This window comes from Ostrea edulis, chromosome 7 (assembly GCF_947568905.1).
Source record: "Ostrea edulis chromosome 7, xbOstEdul1.1, whole genome shotgun sequence".
NCBI classification, from domain to species: Eukaryota; Metazoa; Mollusca; class Bivalvia; order Ostreida; family Ostreidae; genus Ostrea; species Ostrea edulis.
Genome location: NC_079170.1, coordinates 70820706 through 70834123, shown reverse-complemented (window position 1 = coordinate 70834123; position 13418 = coordinate 70820706). Strand labels below are relative to the sequence as shown.

Sequence of the window (13418 nt, the reverse complement as noted above, 5' to 3'; positions counted from 1 at the left end):
CAAAGTATGAGGAAGTAAGTAGCGTATAATTGGTGTGAAATTCTAATTGACAAGTCCGAAATATATATTTTTTTATTTTATAGACAAGGATTTGATATTTAAGTCAGAACACCTATTTCAAAATTGACAATATAACACAATATGCAAAAGTTTGGCGAAATGCCAAATTACAGACTCCATGTAATCTCTATATGGACACTTACGATCTCAAACATGATTTCTCCATAAGTGGATTACATGGGAAAATCTTAAAACAATCCATTATTTTCATCAGTCTTCAGCATTGATTTGTATTTTTGAAAAAATAAAACCCTAATATTTATCGATTTGTCTTGTGTTCGAAGATTAATGCACGTGTAAATACAGAATGCGCTGTTACTAAAAATAGAAACAATCTATCAATAAATTGACCTCAAATTATAATTAGTCCAACCATATATTCAAATGATATCAACGATTCGAAATGATATTGATGACCACCATTTCCTTCATTTTTTAATATTTTCATGGTTTCCGGTAGACAAGCTCTTCATATCTTGAAAATCCGGTAACTTATAGTTACTAAATTTAACTAAAGCTATACTAACATCATGAATGTGCAATTAAGAAATGACTTTAATTCTGGGGCAAGTTATACGAGTATAACCTGGTTTGGGTCAGTTTACGCTTCTTCATAATCCGCGAAGCGGATTATACAGCGTAAACTGACCCAAACCAGGTTATACTCGTATAACTTGCCCCAGAATTAAAGTCATTTCTTATAATTTAATATAAGAGGCAAATATGCTAACCTTCGTTTATCAAAATGTACATAAACTCGGAAAAATACAAGTCAACTGAGCTGCGCAATGATTAACTTAGCAACAACAACGAGGCGTATACATGTAGCTATAGAAGGTCGCCATCTTAACTCGTTGTCAATTTGTTTTAGTTCAACAGAGCCTAGCCTATTTATTAAATTATTGTATTGAAGGTGAAGTTTGTCATGACAGAAAATATGTGTAGACTATGCATGCAATGCATATTTCGCTGCCCTTTAGATATCGACTTTGAAGTCGCTCATCTCCGACAGATTGAGAAAATACGGGAAATTGCCGCATTGGTTAGGCCTAGATCTACCCAAAGTACGTCTTCAAATATCAGAAAATGCAATAATTTGCGGATTTTAACTCTGAAAAATTCTACTACATGAAAACTTACCCGTGCATGCAAAGTTGTCACTAATAGTAAATCCAACACAAAAGAAAAAATTATGCAAGCAAGTGAAAAATCGCGAACCACTGGTCAATGTGATTGACGTCATGTGGTAAAATGTGACGTATGATTTTGTTTGTTTGCTTTGTCGAAAGGCGGATCAGCAATGAAACACCCCCCCCCCCTTTTTCTCCCAGTGGGAAATGTATTTGAAAATAAACAGAACAATTCTTACTTGGTAAATCATTAATTCGAATATAATATCTTTGTTTTAATCTATTTTAAAATTATTCGATCATCATACACAGAAAAATGATTTACAACAGTGATTAGCGTACAAGTAGATGCTAATTGACAACACGAAAACAGTATGTGTATCAAACCGAAGTATCTTATTGAACACGTTGACTTTCTATTCCATAGAAGGCTGAAAACAGTGCTGCGATGTAAATTTAGAGAGAAAAAAATAATAGCACGTCTTCTGGTTGTCAAGGGCGTGTGTCCCCATACCAAACCAGGTTATACAAAAATAACCTGCGTTCCTCAATTGGAATTTCGCCAATCAGAGACAAGGATACAATAAGAATTGAATTATAGATGAATAGTTGTAAGGAACTAACTACAACAGAGAGAGAGAGAGAGAGAGAGAGAGAGAGAGAGAGAATCCACCTATATCACTTAGTTCCTGATCATTGATCATTGCTATGAATAACATACACTTCCACTAAATTTTCTTTATATCATTAGTCGGTAGGCTACAATTACATTCTGTACTTTGATATTTCCCCTGATTGCATACAGCTCATCAACAATGGCTAAGTGTGTAAGAGTATGTATAATAGAGTGACAACATGTGTATTGTCGGAATGGAAAAGGTTAAGATAACGAATAGTGATTAATCTCATAACTCCTAAAACGAATACAGAAATAAGAGTTACAATAAGCGGAATAAAACATTACTTTCGACATAGAGTGCACATTTCCCGTCCATCGCAATAGTAGCAGGTAAACAGTTATCTGCGTGTAACGTATTGTCTTAATGACCATGCAGTTCTTAGTAATTCATTCTATCAGTTGTTTCTATACATGATTTTTGAAACGTTTACTACATATTTTGGACATGTTTAGAGCAAATGCTTATACACAAGTGCTGTTATCTTGAGTACATTGTCAAGATATTTTGAATGCATTTCTAAATCTTAATATACCCAGTAGCTAAGCCCTTCGTTACAAGCTTGAAAATACGGATGCATATTTAATTGCTGTTACAAAATTTAGAAATTCATTTCAAAATTAAGGATTATCTCCCTCAGGCATAGCTTTTATTCTTAGAAGAATTTGACACCACTTTTTTGGCACACTGTTTCCCCCTAAAATACCTCTAAAACTTCATTGCTATTTCGGATTTCCAACATTTCGGTTGAGCATCGCTGAAAAGAAATTATTTGTCAAAATGCGCATCCGATGCATCAAAACTGGTACCGTATAAGTTTGGATCAAGTATGGTACACATATTTGTAGTCCCTGTGTATATTTACAATATGTTTAAGGAGTAATTCGTTTCATTAAAAATTCGATAAGATACGTGTATTTGTAATTCTAGTGTATTTTTCCATATGTTCAAGAAGCAATCGACTCATAAAAAGTACTTTGCTAATTCAGTTTTATAGTAAATGGTGTCTACAGCATGACGACATTATACAGATATCCTAGTTCCAATGGTACAGTTGGGCTAAAGGTTCAGTAATACAGGATCGACAGGTATACACGTGAACAGGTCGACCAGTCGACAGGTGAGCAGGTCGACAGGTATACAGGTCGACAGGTGTACAGCTCCATAGGTGTACAGGTCGACTGGTCTACACGTCGACTAGTAAACATGTCTACTGCTGTACAGATTGTATAGTATACAGGTTTTCAAGGTGTTATGTATTAAAATTAAATATTTATATAGAAATATATAAACCCCTCACAAACATCATGATGTCGACCTGTTGATCTATCTACCTGTCGACCCGGAGACCCTTAAATATTAACATGTCGACCCGTAGACCCTTATATATATTAATCTATCGACCTGTCGACCCATAGACTCTTAAATATATTAAACTGTCGACCCGTAGACATGACGACCTGTAGACCCTTGAACATATAAACCTGTCGACCTGTCAACCTGTAGACCCCAAGTCTATATAAGTACCATAGAGTTGAAACAATTTCTGCCGTTCGAAGTAAAGCTACTTGGTTATATAACTCTGTGATTGACACCTAATATTGAGAAACGTCATAGAATCGGCAAAATTGCGTAATTTTGGTAGCGTACTTGAGCCATAAGTTCTACATTATGATCCCTGGGTCGAGGCCTCTGCTGGTGGACTGTTAGTCCCCGAGGGTCTCTACAGCCCAGTAGCTAAGTACTTCGTTACTAACTTGAAAATACGGATGTATATTTAATTGCTGTTACAAAATTTAGAAATTCATTTCAAAATTAAGGATTATCTCCTTCACGCATAGCTCTTATCCCTAGACGAATTTGACACCACTTTTAGACACACTGTTTCCCCCTAAAATAGCTCTAAAACTTCTTTGTTATTTCGGATTTCAAACATTTCGGTTGATCATCACTGAAGAGACATTGTTTGTCGAAATGGGCATCTGGTGCATCAAAATTAGTACCGTATAAGTTTTACATAAATGTATCGTAATTTCTTTTGTCATGTTACAACAACAATTCATATGTTTCCCATCCTCAATACTGCATACAAGGAGCTATGATCCACCGTTTTATTTTCACTCCTTTGTCAGCGGGCGAATTGCAGGCTGTGCTAACCTGTTTTTGTCTTACAACTCTTGCTGGACGATTTCAAAACAGGACAAAACCGTTAACAAATGTTTAAAAGTGAAAATAATGAGTCGGAATTAACTCTACATGTTGTGCATTGCTACGGGATATATACATTATTTCATTAAAACCAGAAAATCAATCAGGTGTGACAAACACATTTAGAATAAGACAAAGTATCTGAAAGAAAAATGGCAAACGTCTTCTTTGTTTCCTACATCGATGCATACTTATGCTATCAAAAACAAATTTATTTTTTCAGTAAATATAAGTCTTCTCAACCTAGAAATCGTCAGGGTATTGAGTATTAACAGCATTACAATTCTATTTTTGTTTGTCAAATGTAAGATACTGTCATTTATACTCCTTTTTTCTAAATCGCCTTCATGGACTGTAATTTCCGCAGCTAGTGTTTTTGCCCAATTGTGTGAAACAATAATGAAGATGAGAGGTTTAAAGTCATGTATTCTGTTAAAATAATGACAATGACAATTCAAGGAAAGCTGGGAGGTGAGGCTAAAGCGAATATGATATATTGATTGGTTGATTGAATATTGTTTAACGTCCCTCTCGAGAAGTCACCACTGCCGTTGTAAAATTTAGGCCTATTCTCGGCACTAATGGCCATTGAGCAGGGAGGGGTCTTTATCGTGCCACACCTGTCGTGACATGGGACCTCGGTTTTTGCGGTCTCATCCGAAGGACCGCCGCATTTAGTCGCCTCTTATGACAAGCAAGAGAATACGAAACATTGAAAATGGACTCAAAATACTTCATTCCAGCAACATTGTACATAAAAAAATATATAATAACATCATTGATAAAAACATAATCAACGAGCTATAACTGTGTTGGGATGCCAACACAAATGTCTCCGAACACCTCCCCATGTTGGAAATGGTTTTTGATGCCAGATATGCACTCAGGATCCTCAAAGAATCCTAGAAACTAAATTTGGCTGAAATCGGACGGATTTGATTTTCGGCCGCCATTTTCTTCAATGGCAGCCATTTCGAAAGATTTGAAAATTGATTGGAAGGAGATACTGATGCTAGAAATGAATTGTGGACCATCATTTGACCCCAGAACCCTAATGTTGTAGAGATTTTAACACTTTCAAATATTTCGGTGTATGGCAGCCATTTTGAAAATGGCGGCTCAAAAAAAAATGGTGGAAACGGACTCGGGGTCACCAAATTACCCTAAAAATAGAATTTGGTTGAAATCCGACAACCTTGAGTTTTTGACGTTTTTTGGCCGCCATCTTGAAATGGCGGCCATTTTGAAAATTTGAAAAGTTGATTGCACCCGTCCTAGAGACCCCTTATCAGCTCACAAAGTTTGAAGTGGATCGGTCGAAGTACTTTCACAAAATCGCCCGGACAAATTTCTCACTAAAGAAGAGGAAAAATAAGAAGAAAATAATAATAACGAGCTATAACTGTGTTGGGATGCCAACACATATGTCTCCGAACACCTCCCCATGTCAGAAATGATTTTTGATGCCAGATATGCACTCAGGATCCTCAAGAAACCCTAGAAACTAAATTTGGTTGAAATCCGACGGACTTGATCTTTGGCCGCCATTTTCTTCAATGGCGGTCATTTTGAAACATTTCAAAATAGAATGGAAGGAAATACTGATGCTAGAAATGAATTGTAAACCCTTAATTTACCCCAGAACCCCAATGTTGTAAATATTTTAACACTTTCAAATATTTAGGGATATGGCGGCCATTTTGAAAATGGCGGCTCAAAAAAAATTTTTGATGGTGGAAATGGACTCGGGGTCACCAAATTACCCTAGAATTGGAATTTGATCGAAATCCGACAACCTTGAGTTTTTGACGTTTTTTGGCCGCCATCTTGAAACGGCAGCCATTTTGAAAATTTGAAAAGTTGATTGCACCCCTCCTCATGACCCCCTATCAGCTCACAAAGTTTGAAGTGGATCGGTCGAAGCACTTTCATATAATCGAGCGGACAAGTTTCTCTGGAAAGAAGAGGAATAAAAAGAAGAAAATAAGAATAATAAGAAACGGAGCAAATACCAATATGTCTCCGACACTTTGTGTTCGGAGACATAATAATAAGAATAACGAGCTATAACTGTGTTGGGATGCCAACACATATGTCTCCGAACACCTCCCCATGTCAGAAATGGTTTTTGAAGCCAGATATGCACTCAGGATCCTAAAAAAAACCTAGAAACTAAATTTGGTTGAAATCCGACGGACTTGATCTTTGGCCGCCATTTTCTTCAATGGCGGCCATTTTGAAAGATTTGAAAATTGATTGGAAGGAAATACTGATGCTAGAAATGAATTGTGGACCCTCCATTTACCCCTGAACCCAAATGTTGTAGAGATTTTAAAACTTTCAAATATTTTGGTATATGGCCGCCATTTTGAAAATGGCGGCTCAAAAAAAATTGTTGATGGTGGAAATGGACTTGGGGTCACTAAATTACCCTAGAAATAGAATTTTGTTGAAATCCGACAACCTTGAGTTTTTGACGTTTTTTGGCCGCCATCTTGAAACGGCGGCCATTTTGAAAATTTGAAATGTTGAATGCACCCCTCCTCATGACCCCCTATCAGCTCACAAAGTTTGAAGTGGATCTGTCGAAGCATTTTCACAAAATCGATCGGACAAATTTCTCACTAAAGAAGAGGAAAAATAAGAAGAAAAGAATAAGAACTAGATGCGATCTCGTTGCGAGCAACGAGTGGGTCTTCCGTCCAATTTTAGATGTGATGAGATAAGAATTCGAATGAGATTTTCGTTCATGAATAATGATACAAATATATTGTCTAGACGTACAATTTAGCTTCGGTAATGTTTTACAAATATTGATCATTTAAGTGCTATGAATTAAAGACTCTCTGTCGCTCTCGGCCACTAATTGAAGGGGTCAGACTTTTCTTCGACAAACAAGTTAATAATGTTATATATACTGCGATACAAATTCGACTGATCAGGCGAGTCATGTCGCCCGGAGGCCTATTTTTTTAAAATATCATTCTAGATATATCTCGTAAAACTGAACTAATTTTGTTCTACATGTCCTATCAAAATTTTCTTGAGAAAAAAGTTATTGATTGCAACATTTATCAGATTGTTAAGGCGAGTCATAAGGCCCGTGGGCCTTTTTCTTGATATCATTTGAAAGATCTTGCAAAACTGAACAACTTTTGTTCTACATGTCTTATCAAAAGTTTCTCCAGAAAAAAGTTATTGATTGTGACACAAATCAAACTGTTCAAGCGAACCATGAGGCCCGTTCGCCTTTTTCATGATGTTGTTCGAAAGATCTTTCAAAACTGAAGAATTTTTGTTCTAGATGTCTTATTAAAAGTTTATTGACAAAAATGTTATAGCTTGCAACAATAACCCAACTGTTCAGGTGAGCCATGAGACCCGCAGGCCTATTTCTTAACATCGTTAGTTAACGCTTGCGAAACTGAACAACATTTGTTCTACATGTCTTATCAAAAGTTTCTCCAGAAAAAAGTTATTGTGACACTAATCAAACTGTTCAGGCGAGCCATGAGGCCAGTTGGCCTTTTTCATGATGTTGTTCGAAAGATCTTGCAAAACTGAACAACTTTCGCTCTAGATGTCTCATTAAAAGTTTCTTGACGAAAATGTTATAGATTGGAACAATAACCCAACTGTTCAGGTGAGCCATGAGACCCGCAGGCCTATTTCTTAACATCGTTAGTTAACGCTTGCGAAACTGAACAACATTTGTTCTACATGTCTTATCAAAAGATTCTCGAGAAAAAAGTTAGTAATTGTGACACTGATCAATCTGTTCAGGCGAGCCATGAGGCCCGTTGGCCTTTTTCATGATGTTGTTCGAAAGATCTTGCAAAACTGAACAACTTTTGTTCTAGATGTCTTATTAAAAGTTTCTTGACAAAAATGTTATAGATTGCAACAATAACCCAACTGTTCAGGTGAGCGATGAGACCCGCGGGCCTATTTCTTAACATCGTTAGTTAACGCTTGCGAAACTGAACAACTTTTGTTCTACATGTCTTGTCAAAAGTTTCTCGAGAAAAAAGTTATCAATGTTATTAATTGCGATACAAATTCGACTGTTCAGGCGAGCCATGACGCCCGGGAGCCTTTTTTAAGATATCATGAAATAGATCTTGCAAAACTGAACAACTTTTATTCTACATGTCTTACCAAAAGTTTCGTGAGAAAAAAGTTAATCATTGTAACAGAAATTCAATGGTTCAGGCGAGCCATGAGGCCCATGGGCCTATTTCTTGATATGACACGAAAGATCTCAATAAACTGTACAACTTTTGTTATATATATCTAAACAAAATATTTACGAGTAAAAAGTTCTGATTTAAAACGTGGAAAAAAATTGGACACTTTTTAAAATTCCATTTTCGACCCATACTGAGCTTCCATACTAGGCACTTCCGGAAATTTTTAAAACCCAGGTGCACAACTACAACATGTCGTCTAACATCACTGAAAATTTCAGCACTCTAGCTTTTACCGTTTTCGAGTTTTTGTCTGGACAAAATGGTCATCTGAAAATCGAGAAAAGGGGGATAACTTCCAACCGGAAGTGATTTTTCAAAAATTGAAACGGCGGTACAAACTTCAAATGGCAACGCATCAATCCTGAAAATTTGAAGCAAATCGATTCAGCCATCTCCGAGAAATCTTCTGCACAAAAATCGGTAAGGAGAAAAAAAAAGAATAATAATAATAATAATAAGAAAAGTGAAAAATCAACAATAGAATAATAGAAGGGTCTTCCGCTGAAGACGGAAGACCCTAATAATAAGAACGAGCTATAACTGTGTTGGGATGCCAACACAAATGTTTCCGAACACCTCCCCATGTCAGAAATGCTTTTTGATGCCAGATCAGGATTTTCAAAAAACACTAGAAACTAAATTTGGTTGAAATCCGACGGACTTGATTTTTTGGCCGCCATTTTCTTCAATGGCGGCCTTTTTGAAAAATATGAAAATAGATTGGAAGGAAATACTGATGCTAGAAATGAATTGTGGACCCTCCATTTACCCCAGAACCCAAATGTTGTACAGATTTTAACACTTTCAAATATTTCAGTATATGGCGGTCATTTTGAAAATGGCGGCTCAAAAAAAAATTTTGATGGTGGAAATGGACTCGGGGTCACTAATGTACCCTAGAAATAGAATTTGGTTGAAATCCGACAACCTTGAGTTTTTGACGTTTTTTGGCCGCCATCTTGAAACGGCGGCCATTTTGAAAATTTGAAAAGTTGATTGCACCCCTCCTAATGAGCCTCTATCAGCTCACAAAGTTTGAAGTGGATAAGTCGAAACATGTTCATAAAATCGAGCGGACAAATTTCTCACTAAAGAAGAGGAAAAATAAGAAGAAAATAATAATAATAACGAGCTATAACTGTGTTGGGATGCCAACACAAATGTCTCCGAACACCTCTCCATGTTAGAAATGGTTCTTGATGCCAGATGTGCACTCACGATCCTCAAAACACCCTAGAAACTAAGTTTGGTTGAAATCCGACGGACTTGATTTTTGGCCGCCATTTTCTTCAATAGCGGCCATTTTGAAACATTTGAAAATAGATTGGAAGGAAATACTGATGCTAGAAATCGCCTTTGGACCCTCCAATTACCCCAGAAACCAAATGTTGTAGAGATTTTAACATTTTCAAATATTTTGTTATATGGCGGCCATTTTGAAAATGACGGCTCAAAATTTTTTTTTTGATGGTGGGAATGAACTCAGGGTCACCAAATAACCCTGGAAATAAAATTTGGTTGAAATCCGACAACCTTGATTTTTTGACGTTTTTGGCCGCCATTTTGTAACGGCGGCCATTTTGAAAATTTCGAAAGTTGATTGCACCCCTCCTCATGACCCCCTATCAGCTCACAAAGTTTGAAGTGGATCTGATGAAACACTTTCATAAAATCGAGCGGACAAATTTCTCAGGAAAGAAGAGGAATAAAAAGAAGAAGAAGAAGAAGAAAATAAGAATAATAAGAAACGGAGCAAAAACAATATGTCTCCGACACTTTGTGTTCGGAGACATAATAATAAATAATAATAATAAGAATAATAAGAAACGGAGCAAAAACAATATGTCTCCGACACTTTGTGTTCGGAGACATAATAATAAGAAGAAAATAATAATAACGAGCTATAACTGTGTTGGGATGCCAACACAAATGTCTCCGAACACCTCCCCATGTCAGAAATGCTTTTTGATGCCAGATATGCACTCAGGATCCTCAAAAAAAAACCTAGAAACTAAGTTTGGTTGAAATCCGACGGACTTGATTTTTGGCCGCCATTTCCTTCAATGGCGGCCATTTTGAAACATTTGAAAATAGATTGGAAGGGAATACTGATGGTAGAAATGAACTGTGGACCCTCTAATTACCCCAGAAATCAAATGTTATAGAGATTTTAACATTTTCAAATATTTTGGTATATGGCGGCCATTTTGAAAATGGCGGCTCAAAAAAAAAATTTAGATGGTGGGAATGAACTCGGGATCACCAAATTACCCTAGAAATAGAATTTGGTTGAAATCCGACAACTTTGATTTTTTGACGTTTTTGGCCACCATATTGAAACGGCGGCCATTTTGAAAATTTCGAAAGTTGATTGCACCCCTCCTCATGACCCCCTATCAGCTCACAAAGTTTGAAGTGGATCTGTTGAAACACTTTCATAAAATCAAGCGGACAAATTTCTCTGGAAAGAAGAGGAATAAAAAGAAGAAGAAGAAGAAAATAAGAATAATAAGAAACGGAGCAAAAACAATATGTCTCCGACACTTTGTGTTCGGAAACATAATAAGAAACGGAGCAAAAACAATATGTCTCCGACACTTTGTGTTCGGAGACATAATAAGAAACGGAGCAAAAACAATATGTCTCCGACACTTTGTGTTCGGAGACATAATAAGAAACGGAGCAAAAACATTATGTCTCCGACACTTTGTGTTCGGAGACATAATAATAGTGGTTTTGGACTAAAAAATCCTATAAAATAATGTATTGTACCAATAAACAATATCAATTAGGCGTATATTTGTGCATGAAAACGATAACGTACAGTGTTGTGTGTTAATTGAACATGACTAAATTTCTAGAAAACTTTATCTTACTCAATACTTCCTATCTGTATATATTTTTCATTGTGTACATCAGTTGACTTTCTGCCTCCAACACATAGGTTCTGACCTAGAATGCAAACGGACAATTTCCATAGTATACCGATTTAAGTTTATTTTCCCAATATATATTACGATTTCATTTGTAATATTATACAATGTAGAGCTCATTTATGGGCTAAACATGGTGCCCAATTCCATCTATTTATGTATCGTTTAAAAAGAACTATTAACAGAATAGCTTGTCTGGATATTCTATAATAATGGTTTCGTTTAATAAACTTATAGAAGAATTGTATTCTTACCCTTTTCGATGAAAAATTGGACAAGTTTTGACAACGTGGCGTCTTCGTTTAAGTTTAACAAATGTGGGACAGATTTAAGGCTTTTGTCTTGGTTCTCAGGGTTACTTGGAAAATCGTCTGTTCCCTAAAATGCACATTAGGTTTACAATCTGCGTTTTATACTCCACTATGTGAGGTACTGTGTGTATTTATTTCAGCATATCTAAGATTTTAATCACCCGGAGGTGATACACTATTCAGTAAGCTATGAGGTAGCACTTTTTCTAGATTTAGCAATTGATGAACGATGATTATCATATTTTGATGCAATTATATAGTAGCGTACTTGCTTCATCGTCAAAGCAGCTAAAATTAAAATCCCTCTTAAATAAGTACTCTTACAGTATGAACTACAAATATATAATTCAATAATATTATTTTTAGAAGTCTAAACTTTGTGATGTTTGTAGTTTATCAAGTCAGATCTACAATAAATAGGTTCCTTTAACTTCTGTGTCATGGGTTCAGAATTTACCATGGGAAATATTCCTTGAATTCAATTGCTCAATAAGCTTCAAAATAAAATCAAGATACCATACCTTTTGATCTGCATTTGCTTTACTCAACTGAAAAAGAAAATGTGTAATCATATTACAATTATCCTTATTTGAATACACTTTCCTCCCTATCAGTGAATCTAATTGAATTCCTTACATGATGTTATCTACGACTTTCATTTACATACCAACACATACGCTATATTGTGATTCATACAGTTACAACCGATTCCCCTCAAAGGAAACATTTCGAGGCTTGAAAAATCTGCAGTTTCAAATATACTAAAAACCTAATAACTTACCTGTGATCGCAATTCTTCTATTTCTATAGATAAAATAATATGAACAAGTAAATAATTATTCAAAGAGAGAATATCATCAGTTATCTTTTGAAAACTTCCATGAAATATATATCAACAAGCATATGCTTCTATATCAACCTGTCTGCAGTCTGACAACGTCATCTCGATGTTCCTTCTTAGCATTAACCAACTGTTCTTTGGTTTTATTTAATTTCTGCAAAACGTCTTCGATGCCTTTGTCTTCTATGCGTTCTGCTTCATTTACCTTGGACTTATTGGTAATACACTTTACATTGGATGCTGAATAAGTAGATTATCATACGAATAATATGAATGGCGCACAGAAAATCGCTAAAAGCTTTAAATGTTGAAGCTGAAAATAATTTAAATTAAGATTATTTGCAATTTGTAACATTGGGTCGGAAAGTGTAATTTTGCCTGGTATTACATTATACAAATTCACAAACAAATCAAATCGTAATCCAACAAAAACTTTGCTATCCAACCTCTGGTATACCCAGGGGCCATGTTTGCCCAACTCTCTATTTCGTATTGCTTATATGAATTTTGAGATTGATCACTGTTCGGTATCTTCACCTTTCATTTACCATTCTGTCGACGTGATGTTCGACGAAAGGGTAGGATTTTTATCAGCTACCACGACAAATGAAAAAAACTTCAGAAACTAAACATTAATTTAACATTAAAGCCCATGTACGTCAGCATACATCCTAAACAAACAATACGGCATAGGATTCGATAACAATTCAACTACAGAATTTCTAAGATACATAATTTGTATGTGTATTCTTGTACACATAAATGTATAATACTAATAATACTAATGATAATGATATTAATAATAATAACTAGACACTCATTACTAGTAATTAGTAGGTCTTCCGTTTGAACACTTCCGGTACACAGCTTTCTGTTCTTACGAGAATCATTCAAATGTATCAGAGAATGTGCCTTCACAAGACATGAGAGGTGTGTCAATGAAGTTTTCACCCATTTCTCGTAACTTCCGGTGACGGCCGGAAGTAATATTCAGATGTGTTTTCCCAT

At 35.8% G+C, this 13418-nt stretch overlaps 1 protein-coding gene across 1 annotated transcript in view; it reads right to left on the bottom strand.

Moving 5' to 3' along the window:
• LOC125654202 (kinesin-like protein KIF28) overlaps positions 1-13418 on the bottom strand; it is a 146765-nt gene that overhangs the window by 36763 nt on the left and 96584 nt on the right. Inside the window, exons 11-15 of the mRNA XM_048884039.2 lie at positions 12489-12650; positions 12351-12373; positions 12091-12117; positions 11513-11636; positions 11202-11277 (exon numbers count right to left, since the gene is read on the bottom strand). Coding sequence (XP_048739996.2) covers positions 11202-11277; positions 11513-11636; positions 12091-12117; positions 12351-12373; positions 12489-12650 — 412 coding nt within the window. The remainder of the gene's footprint in view (positions 1-11201; positions 11278-11512; positions 11637-12090; positions 12118-12350; positions 12374-12488; positions 12651-13418) is intronic.